General features: G+C 41.5%; 1 protein-coding gene across 2 annotated transcripts; it reads left to right on the plus strand.

Annotated features, from left to right (window-relative positions):
- The first annotated feature begins 835 nt into the window (after positions 1-835).
- On the plus strand, positions 836-27,555 carry DDX21 (DExD-box helicase 21). 2 transcript variants are annotated; one of them, XM_004769549.3, is made up of 15 exons: positions 836-1,005; positions 4,235-4,687; positions 7,281-7,356; positions 8,694-8,872; positions 10,288-10,405; positions 11,742-11,927; positions 13,228-13,373; positions 14,492-14,641; positions 15,036-15,197; positions 16,334-16,453; positions 17,998-18,071; positions 20,631-20,790; positions 21,576-21,710; positions 24,087-24,131; positions 24,960-27,555. In XM_004769549.3, exons 1-15 carry the CDS (start codon positions 928-930, stop codon positions 25,254-25,256), a joined length of 2,379 nt encoding a protein of 792 aa, XP_004769606.1. In that variant the 5' UTR covers positions 836-927; the 3' UTR covers positions 25,257-27,555. The 2 variants fall into 2 exon arrangements, with proteins under 2 accessions (XP_004769606.1, XP_044939375.1); XM_045083440.1 differs by having other exon boundaries at positions 913-1,012; positions 4,233-4,687.

Consider the following 27,555-nt stretch of genomic DNA (forward strand, 5'->3'; position numbering starts at 1 on the left):
GTTTTGAAAACTTGCAGGTTTTCAAAGCCAGGCACTATTTCAACTGATTTTCAAAAGTGATTTTGTGTGGAAGTGGCTCCCAATTCTTTGGATCACTAGTTCTTCAGAGAAGTTTAGCGACTTTGTCACAGATCATTCAATGGACCATTTTCCCTCAACTCCTTGAATTAGTGTATTGCCCACATATGCAAGATTTGGAGCCCTATATTTTCTTATAGAGGTCCCGTGTGGTTTGGGGGCCCTTTCTACTGGTCCCAAAGCCGGTTCCGGTGCCTCCCTGTGTCTTCAGAACAGGGAGGCACCGGAACCTATACGTCCATCTCCCACCAGTCTATAGAGTTTCTTGATGACACTTCTTGTGTGTTGTCCGTTACTGGGTCCTAGCCTTGTTTCTCACCTGACCTCACAGTCAATGCTCAGGGGATATCTACGTGCACGAATAAAGGAGTGACCAAAGCCCGACCGAATTCTAGTTCTTACCCAGGCTTGTGAGTCTGGGCGTCTCCTCTCAGTGTCATTTCCACACGGTGATCAAGAATACACACTTGCCGCGTCTGCGCGTGCAAGAGCTTGCAAACTCCAGCAATCTAACATAAAGCACTGAAGACCACCACGTAAAGCAACAGGTCATTTAACAGGCCAGGGCTAGCGAGAATCAGCTGTTGCCAGCCTTTGTGGTTCCTCCCAGTCCGAGCTTTCAAGTCCGGGGGGCGGTGAGCGGGGAATTCACCACCATCCCTCACCAGGCGGAGCAGCCACTACTCTTCGGGGACCACGTGGGCTCCCGCCACCCTGGGACTTTCTGCTTCCGCAGGAACTGCTTTGCTACCGGAAGTGACGCAGGTGGGCGCTCCAAACGGGTGGTACCGTCTCTTCCTCTCCACGCGGTGGACCTGACCGATCAGCCTCAATTCCTTGCGCTGAGCGATGCCGGGCAAACTCCTCAGTGACGCGGACTTGGACTCAGACACGGCCATGGAAAAAGTGGAGGTACCGCGAAAGCAGGTGAGAGGGTGCCACCGAGGGCCGCGGGACCCGGGAGGCTGAGAGGAGCGGGGTGGGGTGCCGGCCTGGGAGCCCGTGGCGCGCACGCGGACCTGGCGCGTCCAGAGCCCAGCGTGGCGTCGACCGCCGGAGTGCCAGGGGGCCGTGCCCTCCGCGGGCGGGGGCCGAGCGAGCGGCCCCGGCGGTCTGGCGCTCCGCTGAGCGCCGCTCGCACGTGGTCCGGGAGTCTGAATGCCCAAAAGTCGGGCACTCAGATGTGCAGGCTCTGTGCAGCCTCGGGCCCCACGTTGCTGGCTCAGGAGGCCCTCACCTGATTCTGGGCGTGAGCGTGTGCGGAGGGAATTGCCGGTCAAGGTAGGGACTGAAGCTTTGGACTAGACATAGCCGCACTTCAGTTCCACCTGCACACGTGAGCGGCGTCTGCAGTGACGCTTGAGTAGTAAGGGAAGTACAGGGTTTTCCGGCCAGCAGCCTTTAGAACATGAAGTAGTCGCCTTAATGTCTACGGACCAGGTTTTCCGTGGAAATATAAAGATGTGTTGCTGTGCCGAGTGTACACCGTATTTTTGATAGAGGTCGGCGGTGTGTAGTGGTCTTAAGTTACCTTGATCGCTGTCTACATCTTTACTGTTACTTCCTTAGTGATTCAACTTTTGACCAATTCTGTTCTGAGATAAGGTCTGTCAGTGAGAGCAAAGATTGTCCCTGAACTCCTATGGTGCATAACTTAGAATTCCCTTTCCTTGGCTGTGCATGGGTCTTTTCTTTTTTTTAAAGATTTTATTTATATGTCAGAGAGAGGAGCGAGAGTGAGCACAGGCAGACAGAGTGGCAGGCAGAGGCAGAGGGAGAAGCAGGCTACCTGCCCAAGCAAGGAGCCCGATGTGGGACTCGATCCCAGGACGCTGGGATCATGACCTGAGCCGAAGGCAGCTGCTTAACCAACTGAGCCACCCAGGCATCCCTGCATGGGTCTTTTTGATGGAGAGCTTTTACAACAGCAATATTTTGGCGTTGTAGGAAGCGGGGAAGCACAAACTTGTCCCCACAGGTGGAGAGGTCCTGGTTTACCTGCTCCTCTTCAGTGAAGATACTCAGTTGTGGAATGCTCAAGTGAAGAGGCACCTGGCCAAACCCCATTGCATTCCAGAAGAGACCCCTGGGTTAGGGGTGAAAAAACTGAAGTCTTGTGGGGAGACCAGATTATTTTCCAAATGATTGAAAGATGATGATGTGGGAAAGAGTACCCTCATTAATGTTTTGAGAGCAGAAGTGGGGCCTGAAATTTTAGGGGGCAGATTTTAGCTAAATATAATAATCATCATACTTCTGGGATTGGCCTTTCATCAAGATTTGAACAGAGGCTACATCACCTGTCTACTTAGTTTCCGTAGTATTAAGTAATTAACTTTCAATAAGTTAATTATGTTAAGTTAATTATGAAAAGTCGGAAAAAGACATTTCAGGTAGGAGCTATCGTCCTGGGTTTGGTTTAGTTTGGAGGTTTCACCCATTCCATTTCCTTGTAATAATGCTTACCCTTCCCCCCTCTTTTTTTTTTTTTCTTTGAAATGTTCTTTTTTATTGACATATAATGTATCGTTTGTTTCAGGGGTACAAGCCTGTGGTTCCTCAGTCTTACACAATCCACAGTGCTTACCATAGCACATACCCTCCCCAGTGTCCAGCACCCAGCCACCCCTTCCCTCTCACCCCTCTCCCCTCCAGCAACCCTCAGTTTGTTTCCTGAGATTAAGAGTCTTTTATGGTTGTCTCCTTCTCTGGTTTCATCTTGTTTCATTTTTCCCTCCCTTCCCCTATAATTCTCTGTCTTTCTCAAATTTCTCATATCAATGAGAGCATATGATAATTGTCTTTCTCTGATTTTGCTTAGCATAATAGCCTCTAGTTCCATCCACATCATTGCAAATAGCAAGATTTCATTTTTGATGGCTGCATAGTATTCCATTCTGTGTGTGTGTGTGTGTGTGTGTGTGTGTGTCTGTCTGTCTGTCTGTCTATTTCACATCTTCTTTATATCCATTTGTCCATTGATGGACATCTAGGCTCTTTCCAAAGTTTGGCTATTATGGACATTGCTGCTATAAACATTGGGGTGCATGTGCCCCTTCGGATCACTATGAAATTATGTCCTTTTTGATATATTTAAAAAAAATTTTTTTCAGTGTTCCAAAATTCATTGTTTATGTACCACACCCAGTGCTCCATGCAATATGTGCCCTCCATAATACCTTCCACCAGGCTTACCCACCTCCCCTCCAAAACCCTCAGTTTGTTTCTCAGTCCATAGTCTCTCATGGTTTGTCTCCCCGCCTCCAATTTCCCCCAACTCACTTCTCTCCATCTCCCAAGGTCCTCCGTATTATTCCTTATGCTCCACAAGTAAGTGAAACCATATGATAATTGACTCTGCTTGACTTATTTCACTCACATAATCTCTTCCATTTCCGTCCATGTTGGTAACAAAAGTTAGGTGTTCATCCTTTCTGATGGAGGCATAATACTCCATTGTATTTATGGACCATATCTTCTTTATCCATTTGTGCATTAAAGGGCATCTTGGTTCTTTCCATAGTTTGGTGACTGGCCATTGCTGCTGTGAAGCCCCCCCCCTCCACTTAAATTAGATACATCTCTTTTACACATGGAGTGATATATTGTGGAGTTTTATAGATTTTTGGTTCGTAAAGTGTCTCTGTAAATTCATTTGCACTTGTCAGATAACCAAGACAGGTATTAATGGATCCCTGTTTACCTGTACAGGAATTCTAGCAGAGAAAGAAATGTGTTGTCCATCTGTGGATGTATATGGCCTTAATACTCTATTAGAAATAAAATGTACTTGATCACTTTCTGTAGTCATAGATATGTAGTTTAGAGCCTTGAGGATCCCATGAGCTACCCCAAATCCCCTATGAATGCTTGGCAACTTATTTAACCAACATGAATTGAATAGCTAACAAGAGGCATTCTTTTCTAAGCTGATAAAATCATTGATATACATGGTACTTATTTCCAGCTAGCTAAGAAATGGTACTAAAAAGCAGTGTTTTGACTTAATTTCAAGGTGAAAGTACAGATGTTGAAAAATGCCCCCAAATTGTGTTCTTCATAATTATGTGATCTTGAAATAATACAAAATTGATGTAACCTACAAATGTATACATGCTTTGCTCAGTAGTTTTATTTTCTTTATTAATTTTTTTAGAAAGGTAAAAAAGAGAAGCCAAAATCTAATAAGACTGAAGAGGCAACAGAAGTAAAGGAAGAAATTATTTCCCCCAAAGCTAAAAAAGTTAAAAAGAAAGCCGAGTCTAATGAGGTTGACTTGAGTTCTCCTAAATCCAAAAAGGCAAAAAAGAAAGAGGAGCCATCTCAGGATAACATGATTTCTCCTAAAACCAACAGAAGTGTGAAAAAACCAAAGGAGACTACCGAAAAGAAAGTTGTTTCTCCTAAAATCAAAAAGGCAGTAAAAAATGAAGAACCTTCTGAAGAAGAAATAGTTGCTCCTAAGCCCAAGAAGATGAAGAAAGAAAAGGAAATGAATGGAGAAATTAGAGAGAAAAGCCCCAAACTGAAGAATGGATTCCCTCATTCTGGACCCATCTCCAACTCCAGTGAAACCCCAGGGGAAGAAAGTAACAGTGAAGTAGAGCAGGTACGTTGTATTTTAGTGTGTAGAATGTATCTTTCATTATTGTTTCAGATAAGTAAGTAGGTAATTGCTACTGGTTTTATTTAAAAGTGGGAGAGGGAGGGGCGCCTGGGTGGCTCAGTGGGTTAAATAAAGCCTCTGCCTTCTGCTCAGGTCATGATCCCAGGGTCCTGGGATGGGCTTCCGGCTCTCTGCTCAGCAGGGAGCCTGCTTCCCCCGTCTCTCTCTGCCTGCATCTCTGCCTACTTGTGATCTCTGTCAAATAAATAAATAATATCTTAAAAAAAAAAAAGTGGGTGAGGAGTGCCTGGCTGTCTTAGTCAGTGGGGCATGCAACTCTTGATCTCCACTCCTTTTGGTTTTTGTTTTTTAAGATTTTACTTATTTTTATTTTTGAGGGAGAGAGCGAGTGTGTGCTAGCAGCGGTGGGGAGGAGCAGAAGGAGAGGGAGAGAGAATCTCAACCACTTTAACCCATTTATAAATATTAAATATTTTTACGCTTTCATAATCCATCATATAAATGTTTAGAAATCACTTAATTCCGCTATTGGGCATTTAGATTTTTTACTTTCAAATTATGCCACAGTGACCACTTTGTCATAAATGTTTGTTCCTTATTTTCTGTGGATGGATGTGAAAGATGTGGCTGTGGAAAAGAGTTAATGACCTGTGCAGCAGTACAGTAGTCCCCCCCTGATCTGACGTCTTGCTTTCCTGGGTTTCAGTTTCCTTTCTTTTTTCTTTTCTCTTCTTCCCTTTCCCTTTCCCTTTTTTTTCTTTTTGAAGATTTTATTTGTTAGAGAGAGAGATACAGAAAAAGCATGAGCGGGGTTGGGGGGTTGCAGAGGGAGAGAGAGAATCTCAAGCCAACTCTGTGCTGAGCACAGAGCGGAGGCAGGGCTCCATCTCCTGCGATCCATCCTGAGATCATGACCTGAGCTGAGATCAAGGACGGATGCTCAACCAACTGAGCTACCCAGGCGCCTGCTCTCCAGGATTTCCATTACTTCCTGTCACTGTGTTCAGGAGCAGATGGTTCTCTTCCTGACACACTGTCAGAAAAGGTTAATAGTGCCTGCCGTGGCATGGTGATGCCTGTGTCATCCACCCCACTTCATCTCATCACTTAGGCATTTTATCAGCTCTCATCATCCCAAGAAGGGTGAATGTTGCACAGAAGATACTTTGAGAGAAAGAGGGACCACAGTCACATAATTTTTATTATGGTATATTGTTATAATTGTTCTATTATTATGTTTCTAGTCTCTTACTGTGCCTAATTTATAAACTTATCATGGGTATGTATACGAGGACATATGAAGAAGCATATGAGAATTTGTTATCAGCTGTCTTTCTATTAAAGAATGGCCCAAGGAAAAGATGTCCCAATTCATCCTTCTTTGTTGCTTATATTTGCTGTCCTGTTAAAAACTAAGCAAATTTACTCTATTTTGAAAAAAACTCTGCCCCCAGTGTGGGGCTCAGACTCATGACCCTGAGATCAAAAGTCACATGCTCTATCCACTGACCTAGCCAGGAGCCCCTGACCAAGCTTAAAATAACTGAAATCAATCTGTTCCTGAAAATAGTAATCAGACTAGACATAATAGAAAAATGACAAAAATCTCTGAAACATTTGTAAAGCAAGCTGTGTATTTGTAAATAATCTATGGGTCAAAAAGGATGTAAAAATACAGAGATTTTAAAAATATGTATATATATATATATTTTTAAGATTTTATTTATTCATTTGACAGACAGAGATCACAAGTATGCAGAGAGGCAGGCAGAGAGAAAGGAGGAAGCAGGCTCCCTGCTGAGCAGAAAGCCTGATACGGGGCTCGACCCCAGGACCCTGGGATCATGACCTGAGCCGAAAGCAGAGGCTTTAACCCACTGAGCCACCCAGGTGCCCCTTAAAAATATTTTTTAAAGGATGTAAAAATACAGAGATTTAAAAAATATTTTTTAGCTATTTATTTGAGAGAGATAGAGGGGGAGAGAAAGAGAGAGAGCCCAGGTGAGCACCAGCAGGTGAGCTGCTGAGGGAGAGGGAGAAAGGGGAAAAACATGCTCCTGGCGGAGCAGGGAGCCCAACACAGGGCTCCACCCCAGGACCCCACATACATAATTGTTCTATTACTATTGTTGTTAGTCTCTTATTGTGCCTAATTTATACATTTATCATGGGTATGTATAGGAAAAAACATAGTATATATAAAGGTTCCATACTCCTCTGACATTTTCAGGGGTCTTAGAACAAATCCCCTGTGGATAAGGGGTTGGGGGATACTCTGTATTGTTGCTGTGGGTTGGCAACAGAATAGTTCTTGGTTGAGACTGAATCTGCCTTCACTAGCCACATGTAGTATATGTACAGATGTATTTGCTACAGATTTTTTTTTCCTTAGGGTTTTACAGATTATATTTCCTTTTCGGATCTTGATTTACCTACCAGAGTTTCTGTGCATTTTTGGTTGACTTGCAGCAGATGTTTTAGAATTGGTTCTTTTGTTTCTTTCTCAGAAGGCTTCTCAGTGAATACCTGTAGGTGTGAAGTTACTGATTTCTTTCTGTGGCCCTTTCCTTGATAGGAAGTACCTGTGGAACAAAAAGAAGGAGCTTTCTCTAATTTTCCCATATCTGAACAGACTATTAAACTTCTCAAAGGTAATATTTTTGGGAATATTGTATAATTGTACCCCACTGTTTTTGTTGAGATAAAGGACAATATATGCAATCGTACAATGCAGTAGATCTGTATATACAGTGTAGGACTGTACTAATGATGGCTTTGCTGCCCCCCCCCCCTTTTTTGAGATTTTATTTATTTGAGAGAGCACTAGTGGAGGGGGAGGAATAGAGGGAGAGGGAGAAATGGATTCCCCACTGAGCAGGGAACCCGATAATGTGGGGCTCTGATGCAGACTCAGTTTAGGACTCTGGGATCATCACCTGAGCCAAAGACAGACGCTTAACCAACTAAGCCACCCCGGCTCCCCTCCTTATCGCCTCTTAAATAGGTGATTCAATTTTATTCAAACCAGTTTGTGTATTCAGAGATGTGAGGACAGGGGGTATAGTTCAGGGGTAGAGCATTTGACTGCAGAGATGTGAGGACTGATTGTACTGGTGCAAGAATATGGTTCCTGCCATGTTCATATTTTCTTTTTATCCTCTCCCACTTGGTGAGACATCTCTTCATGATACCAGCCTTGCCCAGCACTCAGCCTGGCAGTGTGTTCGTGACTGAGCTAGTCAGTCACAGACGCTTAAGTAGGTGTTTCCTGAATCAGGTGTGGCATAGTCTGGACTGCAGAGCACCTGATCTGGGGGTTTCTCTTGACCTACGGATGAGATTCATGACAAGTGACTAAACTCTTAAAATAATATTTACTCTAATTTGGTGCTTTAAAGTTTGTTGATATTCTTTAGTCCAGCAGATTCTTCACTACCAGAATGCGTTGGAACCTGACTTTGTAGATTTTTATTTTATTTTATTGATTTTTTTTTTAAGATTTTATTTACTTATTTGACAGAAATCACAAGAGAGGCAGAGAGGCAGGCAGAGAGAGAGAGGAGGAAGCAGGCTCCCCGCCGAGCAGAGAGCCCGATGTGGGGCTCTATCCCAGGACCCTGGGATCATGACCCAAGCCGAAGGCAGCAGCTTAACCACTGAGCCACACAGGCATCCCTGATTTTTTTTCTTTAAAGATTTTATTTTTTTGACAGAGACAGACACAGCAAGAGAGGGAACACAAGCAGGGTGAGAGGGAGAGGGAGAAGCAGGCTTCCCGTTGAGCAGAGAGCTCGATGGGGGGCTCGATCCCAGGACCCTGGCATCATGACCCAGGCCGAAGGCAGACACTTCATGACTGAGCCACCGAGATGCCCCTGACTTTGTAGATATTGAGCAGAAGGTAGAATTTCTTAATTCTGCAGGACCAGAAGCATGGCCGGGATTTTAAGAACTGCAGTGTCAGATAACATGGTTAATTTGTTCACAGCCCGTGGGGTGACCTTCCTGTTTCCTATACAAGCAAAGACATTTCACCATGTCTATAGTGGAAAAGACTTAATTGCACAGGCACGGACAGGAACTGGGAAGACATTCTCTTTTGCCATCCCTTTGGTTGAGAAGCTTCAGGGAGAACTGCAAGACCGGAAAAGAGGCCGTGCCCCTCAGGTAACTATCTTTGACATAGATCCCAGGCTCCATATCTGCACAGGAGAAAAACCTTTTAGGCATTGCTTTCATCATATATTATAGTTTTTTATTGGGTTCTCCTTAAAGTCTTTATTTTTATCTGTTACAGATTTTTATTTGAAGTTAAAGCAGTATTGTTCTTTTAAGATTGTTGGCCACAAACCCTATATATTTAAATACTATAATCTGCTCCATGGTTGTGATCACCTGTATTATTAATCCTCATTGTGTTCCCTTTAAACTATTAGATGTCCCTGGGGCTTACGGGTTTGCTCAGGTGTCTTTGACCATTTTTACCTAGATGGTGAAAGCAGTTTTAGTAGAGAGGCATGAGTAGAAGGAGGCATACTCAAAGAGGTGAAGAGGCCAAACTTCCTTGTCAGGATGGTACTTGTTGGGTTCATTTCTGGAGAACCTGGCATTTGGCAAACCTTAACCTCACTGAAATGCCTATGTGTTCCTCTTGGTTCCTCGTGCACTTGACTTTCAGGTCCCGCCTCACTTGTTTATTGGCCTGCCACCCTTCATTCATTCATTGCTTATTTCTCTAAACAAATGCAGCGTTAAACAAATGAATTATTCCAGCTTGGCACATAGTGGGTATTCAGTAAATACCTGTTGGATGAATTATCTGATGAATCTGTGAATATTCTGAAATCATACTTGTTTCATGCTGCTACCATACTTAAAGATCTGTAGTAGTTTCATATTGTGTGTCCTGTTGGGTCAAACTCAGACTGCTCTGGGATTCAAAGCTCCTCACCATTTTGCTCCTGCCTTAACTCGTCTTTGTTCTACTTTCAGTTTACTATAGTGTAAAGGTTCAGTCTGTCGGTTTTGGAGCCCAACTGTCTGATTTTAAGTCTAGGTTTTGCTTCTTAGCTTTTTGGTTCAAAATCTTTTGTGTTTATTGTAGGTACAGTTGTATAATACAATTGTAGGTGGGTCAGTAACTTGTGAAAATTAAGTGAGAATAATGCATAGTAAGCATTTAATAGAGCCTGAGATGGTAAAAGCTCAAAGAATAGTTAAGGTTGTTATCAGCAGTGTTACTCCTTGCTCAAGTGTTTTCTTTCCTGGAATGCTATTTAAGTAGTAGCAGCTCCAGAAAACTCCCCAGTCCCTTGGGCCTGCTCTGTGCAACCCTTCTGGAGCATGGCATGCTGGGGCCCTATGTCCCTTGAGGTTGGTAGGATCACAGACTTTTCTTCTGAGTGGATTTGTCAGGGACTGTATTACATTTATGATCCTTCCCCACACAAAGTACATTGCAAAGCATATAATAGATTTTTTTAAATACTTGGTAGGATGAGTTGAGCCTTCTGGTCAGTTCCAGATTTGTGAAGAACTACTGCATAGTACTTTGAATTCAATAATTAGGTTTTCCTTTCCAGGTGCTGGTTCTTGCACCCACAAGGGAGTTGGCAAATCAAGTAAGCAGAGACTTCAGTGACATCACAAGAAAGCTGGCAGTGGCTTGTTTTTATGGTGGAACTCCCTATGGAGGTCAGAGTAAGTAAATCCAAAAGTGAGGGAAGGAAACATACCAACCTTGGTTGGATTTCTCAGACCTCGACATCTGGCTTTCCGTGGTTTAGTCATTTTTCTTTGTCATTGTTTAAAGATGGTCCAGAACACGGTCATACACGATGATGTGTCAAATCCCACATATAGATACTTGGATTTTTGTATTACTTACCTATGTTTATCTAAAGGCCATAAAGATCTGTTACTGAACCTAAGAGGATAGAGTCCATTTGGGCCCTTGGCACTAGAAAGTCACGATTCAGAGTTACTCTTTTTATCTGTCAAGGACGGTGAATCTGCCTCTTCTGGGGGTCTTTGTTTCTTTCTTGCTGCAGGTGGGCCTTCTTTCTTCTGGGCCCAGGGGCCAAATGTTGCAATGCAGGCTTCATTGTAGGACTCCATTACTTAACCAATTCAAGACCTTGAAACTTCATTATGTAGAGCAGATAAATAATTTCAGGAAAGCACTTAAGGTGTTAAAAATGTTGCAGTTGCCACGTAAAGCTCATAGTTTTTCTTCTCAGCTTTGGTTAAGTGAACTGGGCTTTGGCATCAGGAAAGTCTATGTTTGAATCTAGCCTCTGCTCACAGTGTAATTTTAAGTTCAAGGTGCTTGATTTTTCTGCACTTGCTCATGTGAAAAAACAAGGTTACTAAACTCATCCGGTAATGGTGTTGAGAGGTTGAATTAGCTAATGTATATAGAGTACCCAGTGTACCCCCTGGACTGTAAGGACAATTCAACAAAAAGCTGCGTCATTATCCTCTCACCTATAATGACAGTATAATGATATATATAATGATATATATAATAATAATATGTAATGTTATAATATATTAATATATAATTAATATAAATACACACACACATACACACACACATATATATAATGATATAATGATACTGGACTCCATTTTCCTGAACATCTCTAGACCTTCTGGAAATACTTGCCCTTCTGCCTGGTCTCATTCTCTCCATACCTGCTTACCTTATATAAAGTTCTTTAAGATCCTCGTTCTCACTTTGTTTGTGAAACCTGGCACTTTCCACCACCAGGGAAGTAATTTCTTTCCTGGTGCTTCCATCCTGCACCCGGCCTTTTTCTGTTATGTCACACAATTCACTGGACTGTCACTTCTTACCTCTTCCCCCTAGATTATCTTGAGTTTCTCCTTGAGTATCTTTATCTTTGATACTTAGCATATTACCTTGTGTTTTTGGTTAATAAGTATTTTAGAATAAAAATGTATTTAACTGGTACCCCGGACTAATAAAAGGACTTAAAAACCCAGCATGTTTTATCATTGATGTTCTTTATAGTTGAACGCATGCGGAATGGGATTGATATCCTGGTTGGGACCCCAGGTCGAATCAAAGACCACCTACAGAATGGCAAGCTGGATCTCACCAAACTTAAGCATGTTGTCCTGGATGAAGTTGACCAGATGCTGGATATGGGGTTTGCTGATCAAGTGGAAGAGATTTTAAGTGTGGCATACAAGAAAGGTAAGCTCCAAATTCAGGGAGCTGCTGGAAGGGCTTAGAGGAAGAACGGTAATTAAGCAGGCTTCTAAATGTTAAATGAAACCTTAAGTTGGGGAGTGACTTATTTTATTTAGGAAAACTTAAAGTTTTAAAAAATCATGATTTATGACATATCTATAATGGGGACAATTTGGGAAAGTAAGAGAAGAAAAATTTCATATCTGCTAGTTGGTGTGCTTTGCTTTTGGTTTCTTTATTCCTGACTTTGTACTATTGTACATATGTGTGTATGTTAATTTTAATCTTACTGTGCATATTAAAATTTGGCATTAACACTCTCATGAAGAGGTTGTGCCATGATTTAATTCCATGTATATATTTTAATTTTGAGAGGATACAGATAATTCTGCTTACAGGTGTTTTTATGCATATAGCATCCTTCACATCTCAGTATTTGGAATTTGTTCTTTAGGATGGGTGTCCAGTAATGGAATTACTGAGTTTAAAAGTATAAATAGTTCATGCTTCTCAATGTACATGGTTAATTTGCTCTCCAAAGGATTCTATCTACTTAAACCACCATTTGAAATATATGAAAATGCAGTATTTTTTTTTTTTTTAAAGATTTTATTTATTTATTTGACAGAGAGAAATCACAAGTAGATGGAGAGGCAGGCAGAGAGAGAGAGAAGGAAGCAGGCTCCCTGCCGAGCAGAGAGCCCGATGCGGGACTCGATCCCAGGACCCTGAGATCATGACCTGAGCCGAAGGCAGCGGCTCAACCCACTGAGCCAGCCAGGCGCCCCATGAAAATGCAGTATTATTCAAAGAGCAAACTAAAAAAAAAAGGGGGGGGTGTAGAGGAGCTTTTTAGTACCTGACCTTAAAGAATGAATAGGCCGAAACTCTAAAGACTGAGGAGCTGCTAGAGAGTATAGATGAGTATAGAATCTATTCTGGTGTTTATTGTAGGATGTTTGCTTAGTGATCTAAACTGGATGGTTACTGGGTTTGATGAACAGGTGTTTTCCAGTTATATCTCATAATAGACAGATTTCCTTCATTGTGCATGAAGGCCAATGGTCAGGAAGCAAAATTACTCTAAAGTACCTTTGGTGTTTCAAGTCTCCTTCACATCAATGACTTGGGCAGTATTTCTTTGCCCATTAGGACTCTCTGTGTCTTTCATTTTTATGTCCTCAGTGCTTGGTGTGGCCTCCCATGGTTGCTCTAGCGTGTTGATGGACTCTGGAAGAACTGGGTGAGGTGGAATATGGGTAGGCTGATTCGGGTTATTCATACTGACTTTTTCCCTCCAAAGATTCAGAAGACAATCCCCAAACATTGCTTTTTTCTGCCACTTGCCCTCATTGGGTATATAATGTTGCTAAGAAATACATGAAATCTACATACGAACAGGTGGACCTGATTGGTAAAAAGACCCAGAAAACGGCAATAACTGTGGAGGTGAGTGATTCATTCAGCTGCTAGAGTTAGTAATAAACTGTATGTCATGTTTTCCCTATGTGATGGTATTAGGACTGGCAAATATACACTGGTTTCCAGATAAATACTAAATCCACGTGAAGAGCCAAGTAAAGATCTGTTTCTGTTTGAGTTGTATGTGGTATGTGTGTTTTCTAAATTTCATAATCTGATAGTCTGCCTTAAGAATCTTTTGGAATCTGTATCTGTCTGAATTATGTAAGTAAAAAGAAATTACACCTAGAACTTAAACACTCTGAGGGCAGCAGAGAAATCTAATACTTTGTGTTAAAGGATCCATAGCATGGAATTCCTTTCATCCAAGTAATAGACAGACCTACAGGCTAACAGACTAATCACATTTTTAAGTGGAGAAAAGGAAAAAACATTCAGAAATTTTTCTCTTGCCAGTTACTTGGTTTCCTGTAGGAATCAAGGGAATGATGTTTCTTTTTCTTCATTTTCCTAGTTAGTTCAGAAAATGGAGGAACCAGGAGCTCCTTGGTGTCTCAGTCCATTGAGTACCCAACTCTTTGATCTTAGGGTCATGGGTTCAGGCCCTGTGCTGGGCTCTGTGTTAGGCATGGAGCCTACTTAAAAGAGAAAGAGAAACGAAGGAAGGAAGGAAGGGAAGGAGGGAGGGAAAAGAAAGGAAATAGAGAAACCAGAGAAAGGGAAAAAAACTCTCTGCTTTTTCTTTTATCTAAGATTTATTTGTTAGAGTGAGTGAGTTTGGGGGCAGAGTGGGGGAAAGAGAAGGAGAGAGACTTCATGCTGTGGGCTGAGCCCAGTGTGGAGTTCGATCTCACAACCCTGAGATCATGAACTGAGCCAAAACCAAGAGAGAGACTCTTAAAGCTTTGAGTCCCACCCCCCCTTTTAAAAAGACTGACTTTAGAGAGAGAGAGAGAGAGAGAGAGACGGCTCTCTGCGCTTCAGTGGTTTGTGTGTGCTTGTGTGTGTTGTCCCTGCACGGTGGTGGCAGTGGTCTGCTCTAGTTAGGCTTAAACAATTGCTTCTAGTCCCAGTAGCATTGAGCGGGTGATTTCAGGGTCCAGATAGGCGTCACTAAATAACATCTTTTTTCCCTCTCTCATAAGCATCTGGCTATTAAGTGCCACTGGACTCAAAGGGCAGCAGTTATTGGGGACGTGATCCGAGTATATAGTGGTTTTCAGGGGCGCACTATCATCTTCTGTGAAACCAAGAAAGAAGCCCAGGAGTTGTCACAGAATGTGGCCATAAAGCAGGTTGGTTCTTCCCCTCCCTTTCCTTTAGGGAGGAAGCCTCTTTCAACTGATAGGCCCTGTTTACATGTTAGAGCTCACCTGATCAGTCAGTCTCCTCACAGGTGAGGAAAGGGTGGCTCACACCCAAGGCTACATGGGCAAAGTAGGTTTGATCACTCTTGTCTGGGGTCCTTCATCTAGTAAGTATGGCTGGACATTGATTTAATGACCAAGGAGTGGGAAAAAAAATTTGAGGTTTGTCCATGTCAGGGACATGTTTTTCCCTTTGCTGTATTTTCAGTGGAAGTATCACCAAAATACAAATATCAAATATCTTTACAGGCCTGATGGGTGATACTAATAGGTCCTGTATTGTTGCTTCTGGTGTTCTTAGGCCAGTTTCTTTCTTTGGCAGGATGCCCAGTCATTACATGGAGATATTCCTCAGAAGCAGAGAGAAATCACTTTGAAAGGCTTTAGAAATGGTGATTTTGGAGTTCTGGTTGCAACCAATGTTGCCGCTCGCGGGTTAGACATCCCTGAGGTTGATCTGGTTGTACAGAGCTCTCCACCAAAGGTAAGTGTTCTGTACTACAATTTTACTGTGTTTTGGGGTACTAAAACAAAGAGGAGGCTGTATCACTTACTTTCATGTGGTGAGTGATAGCTGTCTCTTGAGTGCTGGGATGCTACAGTGATTTTCAGAACCAGTCTCTTCTGAGGTCCTTCCCTCAGAACTGACTGTTGAGTGGAAGCATGGCCAGTGGCCACAGGTTGGAAAGATGGTTGCTGGTTGGAGGGAGTTTTGGTAGGCTCACGTAGTGAGTGTTTGAGTGGACTTTGAAGATGGGTAGGGCTTAGGCAGGGTGGGGATAGGATAAACTCATGAGCTAGAGGATAGCGAAAGGAAAGAAAGGCCTGTAGTTAATAGTCTCTGTGGTTAGAACTGGTTGGCTTTGTGGGTGATGGGAACTCTGAGGGAAGGCCCTGAAGCATGAGTTACGTGGTGAGGACAGTGCTTCGTGTTGATAAATGTTGGTCTGAAGGAGCCTGTTCTGTTCCTGTCACTTCCAACATGAGGATCCCCATAAATTGGCAGATTCCTCAAGATTAAAAGGTTGTTTACAATGATAGAGAAAAGTAACCTGATTACTCTGGAGGCTCCAATTCTTACAAAGGCAGTGCAATGGGTTTGTGACACACATGCTGTTTAAAGGAGCCTCTCCAGCTCTGCTGTCCGGTACGATGGCCACAGCCACGTTAGCGGTCAGGCTCTGGGAATTGTCGGAATTGACGTGTGCTTGAGGTAGAAAGTACATGTTGGGCTTTTTTTATGTTTTAAACTTTCTATTACGTACACTGGATTTTTAGGGCTTAAAAAAAATGTAAAATATCTTAGTGATAAGTTGTTTCCTCTAGATAGCATGCTGAGGTGATACAACTTGGAGATACATTAAGTTATTGATTGAAACTTCTAGCGGGTTACTAGAAAATTGAAGATTGAAATGACATGTGTGGTTCTGTAGCACAGTACTATATAGATGCCTTTTGAAGATTTGCCCATAGGTTAGGGACCACTGCTACAGAGATTTTAAAAATTGTGACAATTTTTACTTTAGCAATGCTGGGGAACCACCATACTTGCCTCTTCATAGACCACTCAGGTCTTTGTCTTTTTTTGTTCAGTATCACTCATGTATTTTACTTCAATAGGACGTGGAGTCCTACATTCATCGTTCTGGGAGGACAGGAAGAGCTGGAAGGACGGGGATTTGCATCTGCTTTTATCAGCACAAGGAAGAATATCAGTTAGCACAAGTGGAGCAAAAAGCGGTAAAACTATTTTCTTAGCCTTCTTTCAGCAAATGTCGAATTGAATTCTAAAGTCAATCTTTAATTGTTTTTTTAATTCAGTTTACATTAACTTTAAATTGTATGTATTTCTAGCATGTGGCCATAACTGAAAACTTATAGGTGCAATTGTTGTTGTTGTTGTTTCTCTTTTTAAAGATTTTATTTATTTATTTGAGAGAGAGTGAGAAATTGCACGAGGGTAGGAGGGGCAGGCAGAGGGAGAGGCAGACTCCCATGCAGGACTCGATCCCAGGACTCCAGGATCAGGACCTGAGCCAAAGGCAGTCACTTAACCAGCTGAGCCACCCAAGCGCATGCATGTTGTTTTTTATACACTGTCCTACAATATAAAGCACATTTTGAAACAGGTTTGCATTAGAAAACAGTGGTTTTGTTTTCTCATATTTACAATTACATGGGCTATTTTTATGTTTGAAGGCAGTTTTCAGACAATGATAACATGAACACACCCCAGGTAGTTTAAATGCAGATTAAGGGGTTATAGGAATTGCTTAAAAACCAAAAGGATAGGGACACTTGAGTGGCTCATTCTGTTAAGTCCCGGACTCAGGATTTCGGCTCAGGTCACGATCTTTGGGTCCTGGGAGTAAGTCTGGTGTTGGGCTCAGTGGTGAGTCTGCTTCAGGATTCTCCCTCCCTCTCCCTTTACCCCTTTGCCCCCCTTAAATAAATCTTTAAAACAAAAACAAAAAAACCCAAAAGGATAAATTTAAAATGGGAGAGAGGAGACTGATTTTTCTGACAGATTAAGCTCTCCTCTTCCCTTTGAGCTGACTGTACTTGGTGACTTGCTAAAGGAGCAGGAGGCTGTCACTTAACTTTGCAGAAGGCAGGCAAGCACTCCCCGGCCAGGGTGATTGTGGTTAAATTAATATCAGGGATAAGCATATGCCTTGAGAATGATGTGATGAGATCGCATTTGCCTCTGGTTTTCTTCCCTCAAACCCATAATCTCAGTCTAAGCATGCAAAAAACCAGAGACAGCCTCACAGTGAGGGACAACATTTTTCAAAATACCTGACCAGCAGTCCTTAAGATCAGCACTCCTTAAAACTGTCACAGGGCATGAAAAATAAGAAAAGGCCGAAACTGCCACAGATCAGTGGAGACTGAGCACACATGATACCTGATGTTGTGGTGTCACTGGAACAGAAAAAGGACATTAATAGGAAAGCTAGTGATATATGAATGAACTCTGGAATTCAGTTAATAGCGAGGTGGCCGTGTTGGTTTCTTAGCTATGACAAATGTACTGTAGTAGTAATAATAGGGAGACTCTGTGCGTAGTGTACAGGAACTCAGTGGAGTAATACCTTTGCAACTCTTCTATAAATCTAAAACTGTTCTAAGATAAAAAAAGTTTATCTTTTTGTTTTTTTAAAGTTTATCTTTTAAATGTGTAATAAGTATGTTTGGTAATATTAAAAAATTGGGGGATTTAATCTCAATGGAAACAGTTGATGGCCAGATTGTACATTAAACTATGGCTCATTTTCTTGTAGGGAATTAAATTTAAGCGAATAGGGGTTCCTTCTGCAACAGAGATAATAAAAGCTTCCAGCAAAGATGCCATCAGGTACGTTTCCCACTACTGCCGTGGTCTGTGGTAGGACTTACTCTATTTATTGCCTGACTTTGTACAGTAATGAGATTCAGTCTTTTGGATTTTATTTTATTTATTTCTCAAAATTATTTACAACCTACTTGTTATACAAATACTCACACTGTGCTGAAGTAAAATTCTACAAAATAAAAATCCTAACTTGTACTCATCCCTACCTAGTCCTGTCCACCAGAGGAAACCACTACTGATAGTTGGGTTTGTCTGGGCATTTTAAGGAAGTGTACATTAGATACGGCGTGGGTGCTTCCCATGTGGAGGGAGAGTTTAGGGCCAGAGATTATATTCCACAACGTCATTGTTCTAGTCCCCCATGGTAGGAACGAGTCGATTATTTTTTTTAGGTATTGCTGGTTGGTGAAGATTAGATTAACTAGCAGTGTTTGTCATTGGCATTGGGGGCAAGAGAACTATTTGGTGAGATTGTGCTACGAGTTGAAGGATAGTTGTTTAGCATCTCTGGCTGTATAGTATACTCTGGAGGGGGTGTGTGGGCTTGGTATTATGAAAACCAGAAGGTGCTGACTATATTCCAGTGTTTCCAACTGGTGACCTACATTCCCTGCTTAAGAACCACTGAGTCTGAGCATCACTTTTCAACTATTTTCCATAACTATTATAAATATGTGTAATGCTTATCTTAAAAAATAGGGGGAGGGGCACCTGGGTGGCTCGGTCCGTTAAGCAGCACACTCTTCTTTTAATTTTTATTTTATTTTTTCAGTTTTCCACGATTCATTGTTTATGCACCACACCCAGTGTTCCATGCAATTCATGCCCTCCTTAATACCCACCACCAGGCTCACCCATCCCCCACATCCCTTCCAAAACCCTGTTTTTTTCTCAGAGTCGTGCAGTCTCTCATGGTTCATCTTCCCCTTTGATTCCCCTTCACTTTTCCTTTCCTTCTCTTAATGTCCTCCGTGTTACTCCTTATGCTCCACAAGTAAGTGAAACCGTATGATAATTGACTTTCTCTGCTTGACTTATTTCACTCAGCATAATTTCCTCCAGTCCTGTCCATGTTGATGCAAAAGATGGGTGTTCATCCTTTCTGATGGAGGCGTACTATTCCATTGTATATGCAGACTGTATCTTCTTTATCCATTTGTCTGTTGAAGGGCACCTTGGCTCTTTCCACAGTTTGGCGACTGTGGCCATTGCTGCTATGAACACTGGGATACAGATGGCCCTTCTTTTCACTACATCTGTATCTTTGGGGTAAATGCCCAGTGGTGCAGTTGCAGGGTCATCGGGTAACTCTGTTTTTAATTTCTTAAGGGATCTCCACACTGTTTTTCAAGGTGGCTGCACCAACTTGGATCCCACCAACAGTGTAAGAGGGTTCCCCTTTCTCCATACCCTCTCTTAATCTCTGCTTGGGTGTTGATCTCAGGGTCATGAGTTCAGGCCCTGCATTGGGCTCTGCACTGGGCATAGAAATGGGGGAGTTTATGATTAAAGGAAATGCTAGACATTGGCATATTAATTAATAGCTCAAGAAAGGTCTCCAAAGAAGAATAATATAACTCAGTAATTTTCAAGTTTATTTTCACATGGCCTATTTATTTATTTAGTTAAAAATATTTTATTTATTTATTTTGACAGAGAGAGGAGACACAGCCACAGAGGGAACACAAGCAGGGGGAGTGGGAGAGGTAGAAGCAGACTCCCCACTGAGCAGGAAGCCCAATGTGGGACTTGATCCCAGGACTCTGGGATCTTGACCCAAGCTGAAGGCAGATGCTTAATAACTGAGCCACCCAGGCGTCCCTCACATGGCCTATTTAAATAATTCTGTAGAGAGGGTTCCTTGTACACTAGATAAGGAAATTTGGGGTTAGGTGGCCAGGAAGGAGAAAAGAGACAAATGCCAAGAGATGTCTTGTAGAGGGGCAGCCCTTCCAAAAGAGGCTGCCTCATGTGGCCTTGTTTATCCTTGTCCTGGATGACCTCCTTTGAAGATGTGACATTTATTATCACCAAGATAATAGTGACTCTCTAACAAATGTGTATTCTCATAAAAAGTTCATATCATTTTTAATGTGATTTGGAAGTCTTTTTTCCTTTTATTTCAGAATAGCTGTAGTGTTTTCTGATTCTAAAAGGAATACGTGCTTATTATAAGAAATGTTCAACATTTATTTAAAAACACTCTCAGTGGCAGCATGGACTTACTTCTGTTGTATCTGTTCCATGGTTTATTTAATCAGTCCGTATCGATGCATATTTTATGCTCTGTATTACAATTAACACTGGTGAACATCCTATTCTCTTATTTTCTTGGGATGAAACTTTGTTTTTTGATAGTAAAGTCAGATTAGACATAATCAAAGGAGTGGATTTATTTGTACAGAAATGTGATGATTCTGTCTGTACCTCGCATCAAAATGACGTGTTAGAGAGCTGAAAGATTTGAAAGTTACTGGTTTATCTTGAAATGCTGTTGCCTTGAAAATGCAATCTGTCCACTTCTGTCCTTTCTCTTAACAAATACACTCAATCACACCATAGGCTTTTGGATTCTGTGCCTCCCACTGCCATCAGTCACTTCAAGCAATCAGCAGAGAAACTGATAGAGGAGAAGGGAGCTGTGGAAGCCTTGGCAGCAGCTCTGGCCCATATTTCAGGAGCCACATCGGTAGACCAGCGCTCTCTGATCAACTCAGACGCAGTAAGACTTCCTGTCAAACTCTGACCCTTGGTATTTTAAGTGTGAGCAGGGTTTGAATGGGTTCAGTTAGACATTTCAATTTTAGCTTTTGTATGAAGATAGATGTATGTAAACAAATGTAAATGTAAACAAATCCCATAAAGATAGAAAGTAGATTCGAAGTTTTCAGTGTCTCAGTTAAAGGGAATGACATTGAGTGTGGATGGGCATGTGGTTTCTTTTTGGGGTAATGAAATATTTTGGAATTCTAGATAGTGATAATGGTTGAAACCTTGTGAATATACTAAAAATCCCTGAACTGTATACTTCAAAATGGTGAATGTTATGGTATGTGGATTACATGTCAGTGTTTTTAATCCTGAAAGAAAACCATATAAACACATAAATGCATATGATACATTTAGCCAATCTCCCTAGAAACTTAGAAAGATAAATGATTTTTTCCTTAAATGAAATTTTTGAGATAATTTTAAGTTTACGTGTAGTTTAAGAGATAACAGAGAGAGGAGATCTCTTTTACATTTTGCCTAGTTTCCCCCTCATAGTAACATCTTGCAAAGCTATAATATCACAGCTGGGTTGGTACTAACATTGACACAGTGCATCCATTTTATTGTGATTTCCCCAGTTTTACTGGTACTAATTTGTGTGTATGTGTCGGTGGAGGGGAGGTATAGGCTTTTAGGAATAACTTTTCTGGAAATATTTTAGAAACATGAGGGTAATTTTTTTTATCAGTTAGGTTTGTTTTTGAGACTGATTTTTGTTCTCCTTTCTTCTGTAAGGGCTTTGTGACCATGATCTTACGATGCTCAATTGAAATGCCAAACATTAGTTATGCTTGGAAAGAGCTTAAAGAGCAGCTGAGTGAGGATATTGATTCCAAAGTGAAAGGAATGGTTTTTCTCAAAGGAAAGCAGGTAAGGAACGTTGGGTCCTCTGTTGTGACTTTGCTTCGGTTCAGTAGCTTAATGTGGTTGATAAAGCACTGAATGGAGGCTTCTCCCTGTTCTGTGAGGGTGCTGCATCTTTCTGCTGTCTAGATAGTCTTCTCTGGGCATGTCATCCATGACCTTCAGTTGCCACTAAGTCACTGACAGCTACCCCTTCTGTATCTCTACCCTGACCTATGCACGGCGTGCCGGACATGAATATCCAGCTGCTTCCGTGATGATTTCTACCCAGCAGGGGTTATTGGGCAACTGAAAGTTATTCAAAATCGAATGCAATGCAAAATCTTTAATTCAAAGCTGAAATTTAAAATCTTGCTTTCCGAACCTGATGTTCTTTCTTTCGAGTCCTGCTTTCAGTTAGTGGTATGCATAAACACAGCAGTTCCCAAACATTTTGGTATCCTGACCCCTTTATGTGCTTAATAAATGTTGGGGATGCCAAAAAGCTTTTGTTTTTGTGGGTTATATCTGTTAATGTTTACAGTATCAGAAATTAAAACTGGAGCTCTAAAACCTAAACCTGAATCCGTAGGGCATGCCTTTATTGAGCTAAATCTTACCTTGCTTTGCTTGCTTTCTGACTGAGAGCCTCAAGAACACTCTGATGTACTCATGGGCAAAAACAATATTCTAGTTATCGTGGTACTCCAGTGAGTGCCTGGTGTTAAATACTTAGTAACTATATGAAGGGGTGCCTGGCTGGCTCATTTGGTAAAGCATGCCATTCTTGATCTTAGGGTCGTTAGTTCAAGCCCCACTTTGGGTGTAGATATAATAAATAAATAAAAAAATAGATGAATGAAGAATCCCACTAATTGCAAAATCTATCAGTATCTCATGTTACCTGGGGTTATAATTGGATAGAAATGAGGTGTTCCTCACAAAATATTTTAACTAAAGGCAACCAGCTGGGAGGAGTGCCTGTGACATGCAGGGTAGTTCAGTTACATTTGTGAAAACCAAGAAATAGGATCTCCTTAATTGGAGGGGATGGCACTGCTACTGTCCTATAAAGTGTTTTAACTTTTTTTTTTTTTTTTTAAGATTTTTTGGCGGGGGAGGGGGAGGAAGTGGCACCTGGGTGGCTCAAGTCAGTTAAGAGTCTGCATTTGGCCACAGGTCATGATCCTGGAGTCCCAGGATTGAGTCCCATATCAGGCTCCCTACTCAGTAGGGGGTCACTTCTCCCTCTGCCCTTCACCCTGCTTATGGTCTCTCTCTCAAATAAAATTTTTTTTTTTTGAGAGAGAGCATGAGTTGGGGGAGAGGAAGAGGGAGAAGGAGACTCCCCACTGAGCAGGGAGCCAGATGTGGGACTTGATCTCGGGACCGCAGGATCATGGGCTGAGCCAAAGGCAGACACCTGACTGACTGAGCCACCCAGATGCCCCTAATTTTTTTTAAAAAACTTTTTTAGGGGCACCTGGGTGGCTCAGTGGGTTAAAGTCTCTGCCTTCAGCTCAGGTCATGATCTCAGGGTCCTGGGATCAAGCCCCGCATTGGGCTCTCTGCTCAGCGGGGAGCCTGCTTCCTCCTCTCTCTCTACCTGCTTCTCTGCCTACTTGTGATCTCCGTCTCTCAAATAAATAATCTTTAAAAAATAAAAAAAATAAAAAAAATTTTTATAGCAGGATGAATTGTGAAAAACTAGAAAAGTAACAATAGAAGATAATTATTTGGCGGCTCCTGGGTAGCTTAGTCGGTTAAGTATCCAGCTCTTGGTTTCAGCTTTGATCATGATCTCAGGGTCATGAGATCAAGCCCCACACTGGGCTCAGAGCTGGGTGTAGAGCCTGCTTAAGATTCTCTCTCTCCTTCACCCATTCCCCCCTCCCTCCCTTTCTCTTAAAAAAAATCATTTATTTTTCTACTTTTAGTAGGTCATCCTAAAGATACTTTCTTATGGAAGGCAGAGTATTTTAATGTAGACCATTGGTTTTGGAGCCATACTGACCAGATTTTTAAAACCCGCTCTGCTTATGAGCTGGGGACCTTTGACAAGTCAGCCTTTCCAAACCTCTGTTTCCTCAGCTCTAAAACGTAGCTAATAGCTGCTTGAGGAATTAGCAAAGTGTGATAGCCAAGAATGATTTCTGGTCAGTTCTGAAGTCATTTTGAGTCCTTTTTTGAGGATATTTGAGTCCCAGATACCCTTGGGTTTTTGCTGTTGTGCCTTTGGGAGGTATAATTTATTGGTCTTATTCTAAAGTTTATCAAAAATTAATACTGGGAGTCTTTGTTTCTGATTTTTAATGTTAATACCTGGTTTTTTGGAATATCACTTAATGTACATATCCAGTTCTGGTGAAAGGCTGGGTTAACTTGCATTTGTTTGATTTTTAGGGTGTTTGCTTTGATGTCCCTACTGCAGCAGTAACAGAAATACAGGTATTCTTATCTCTTGGATTTTGAATATTTAAATTGTAAAATGTTCATTACTGGGGCGCCTGGGTGGTTCTCTTGACTTGGGCTTGGGTCATGATCTTGGGGTCCTGGGCTTGAGCCTGTGTAAGGCTCTGAGCTCAGAGTCTGCTTGGGATTCTTTCCCTTCCCCCCTCCCCTCGGTCATGTTCTTTCTCAAAAGAAAAAGAGGGAGAGAAAGAAAAAGAGGGAGAGAGGGAGGGAAGGAAGATCTTTTTTAGAAAATGTGTTCATTGCTGAAAATACAGAATAATGGAAAGAGAAACAATAGCTCTAGTCCCTTTTCTAAAAGACAATTAAAATTCATGAATTTTAGTATTTTTTCTCCTAGCCTTTGTACTCTGATAGTTTTCTTATTCAGCCTGCCTATTTTCCTTCTTTCCTTTCTGGTGCACAACATCTAGCTTTTTTCCCCTGTGTTGTATGGGGTTTACATAGACATTTTTTAAATTCCTAGATCTTCATTCAGTACTGCTGTGAGAAATGGGTTTATATGTAGTTTATTTGCATGTTTTACTCTTATTGATAGCTGTGGATACCCGGGAGTAATTGAATTGAATAAATGATACAGTGATGAAGGTACCTCTCATAGGGAAACTCTTACACTGCCAGGACTGGCTTTCAGGCCATGAAGGTGGTATTTTTTCTAACCAGTGACCTTTTAAATACTTAGGTTATCAGTCAGGTTTTTCTTTAGAGAAAAAGCAAAAAAAAAAAAAAAGGTTTTTCTTTTTTTTTTTTTTTATAACTGAATTCAGTAAAAGAGCAGGTAAAAAGACAACCGTCTCTCTGCAGGAAAAATGGCATGATTCACGGCGCTGGCAGCTCTCAGTGGCCACGGAACAGCCAGAGCTGGAAGGACCACGGGAAGGATATCGAAGCTTCCGAGGGCAGCGAGAAGGCAGTCGAGGGTTCCGGGGACAGCGGGAAGGCAGTCGCTTTAGAGGACAGCGAGAAGGAAACAGAAACTTCAGGGGACAGCGGGAAGGAAATCGAGGCTTCAGAGGACAGCGATCAGGAGGTGGCAACAAAAGTAACAGATCCCAAAACAAGGGCCAGAAGCGGAGTTTCAGTAAAGCATTCGGACAGTAATTTGAAGTAGAGGATTTATGCAGCAACATGGAACTGAACATTCATTTTCCTACAGGGTGAAAAGCACATGGGTTTCCTTCCTGACCACTTGCCTTGTCCCCATCTCTCCCAGAGAGACAAGCTTTGTGGAAATTATTTCATCTGATGATAATCACTTATAATGATTGCAACTTCTGTATCAGGTTTCTTTTTTGAAAAGGTGTATGAATTCATTACATTTTTATTCTGATACATTGTCTCTAGATTATAAGATAAAAATCAAGCATGTGTTGGCCCATATTTTTAAGTTGACTGTCCCTATACTTAAATGGTGTCCTTCCCTGGATACCTGTGGGGAAGGCTGCAGTCTCTGGAAAGGGGCTGTGCGCAGTCTAGCCTTGGCTCTGTAATTGGCATTCCTCAGCCCTCTGTCTGCCAGTGACTCAGTGTTCCTGTAGCCTGTCTTCAGAGAATTAGTCCTGAGCCATGTTTGGAGGCAAGGTTTCAAACTTAGCTGGTAAGTAATGCATTTTATGGCAGCACATGCTCTAAGTTTGGAGGATGGTGATACATTTGATGGGAGACATATAGGTTAGCCATCCTTATGTATGTTTTGATACATTTTTAACTTAATGTAAGGTGTGATTCATGCTTTGGTGAATTCTTCACAGCTTTTATCTATTTACATATATATATATATATATATATATATATATATAAAATATTTTAATAAAAAGCAAGTGTCTTTAAGGAATTCCAACTGTACTAAGAAGGCTCCAGAACTTTCTTTGTAAGTAAAGAGGCTGAATAATATAGGCACTAGATGACAAGGTACTCCACTTCCTATTGGAAGCTTAACATTATTTACCGAGAAGGAATTAAGGGAGTGGGGGGCAGAGATTTGCATCGCTGACAAGAGTCAGGAAACCACCGAAAATGTTTTTCACCTGTGAGAAGGAAACCTACATCTCTGAGAGCAAAGAGAGGAGCAAGTGAAGACACATGATAAAGCATTCTTTTCCTGTTAAAAATAGCAGGTCATTAACGTTTCTAGAGATTAACTTCTAATGGGTAAACAGGGTTCTAGGTAGAATGACCCAGTGTGGTTTCTCAGAGGCCTAGTTCCTATAACCACTGTATAGGACCTGTTTCTGTAAGACTGCTTAGCCGCTTGGAGACTTCCTTTTAGGACAATCTCTATATGGTTATTTTAAGTTGTTGCTTTGAGGGAACTGAAGAATTTAATACAGCCACTTGCCATGTAACTCCGAGTTCTCAAATATTACTTCCTCCAAACTTCTGCACAGTGCAGGAGCTCAAGAATGGCATTGTTTTCTTGCCTTAATTCCTAGAAATTCTGTACTGAGAATCTCAGGGAACAAGCTGATAGGAGAAGTTAAAATACATGGCTGGTCCTGTTTTCATTTGATTACATTTGAACAATTGAAATCTTTTTAAGCCCTGGTTTCTCTCCCTGGATCGGGTTTTTTTAAACCTAACTCTATGTGACCTTTGCAGTAACGCATTCAATAGCCAGCTCAGCTCTCTGATGCTTGAGGCGGCGTGTCCTTACTCGGGACTTCAGTTTTGTCCCTCGGTCCTGGAATGTTTCTCTGTTTTCAGAAATTCTCTTGGCTTTATTTTCTTGATCAACTTGTCCATTTTACCACTTTTTCCTCCCACTCCTCATGGCTTCCTATCAAGCCACAAGGATTCAGGAGAAGTTGATGACTGACCACTCCCATGCTTTGTAGATGATAATTTATTAGATTCCAGTTTTGCTCAAGTACTGAGAATATTTTAATAACAACCAAAATATTTCAGTTTGGATAGGAATGGATACCTTATCAAGGAGATAAGGTATGGTACCTGTCTTTTAGGAAGGAGCAGTTAAAACCTTGATGTAGATTATGGATTAGCCTACAGAAAAATATTCAGGCAGAAATCGAGAGTAAGGGGAAGATTCATGAGAATTTCATTTCATACAAAGAATACATGGATGTTTCATTAAGTGAAGCTTAACTTTCTCCTGGTTCCTGGAATCCACACCATACTTATAAATCTATAATCCCACTATTACTTGATTTTAATGGGCTTGTTAGGCTAGCCTGGGAAGTGCGGTTTTTACTATTTTCTACAAAGAAAATATTTTCCAATGTATCAAACTCAATGAACTTTTAAAATCCGATCCATTTTTACATTGGAGGTATCTGTGCAACAGTTTCTTTACAATTGTACATAAAATGCTTTTTCTGTAAAATTGAGTTAATGTATAAAATACTGCTTTATGCTAGAATAAAGATATTAGTATTTCCTAGTA

This window comes from Mustela putorius, unplaced genomic scaffold (genome assembly GCF_011764305.1).
Source record: "Mustela putorius furo isolate JIRA1106 unplaced genomic scaffold, ASM1176430v1.1 tig00000698_pilon_pilon_pilon, whole genome shotgun sequence".
Taxonomy (NCBI): Eukaryota; Metazoa; Chordata; class Mammalia; order Carnivora; family Mustelidae; genus Mustela; species Mustela putorius.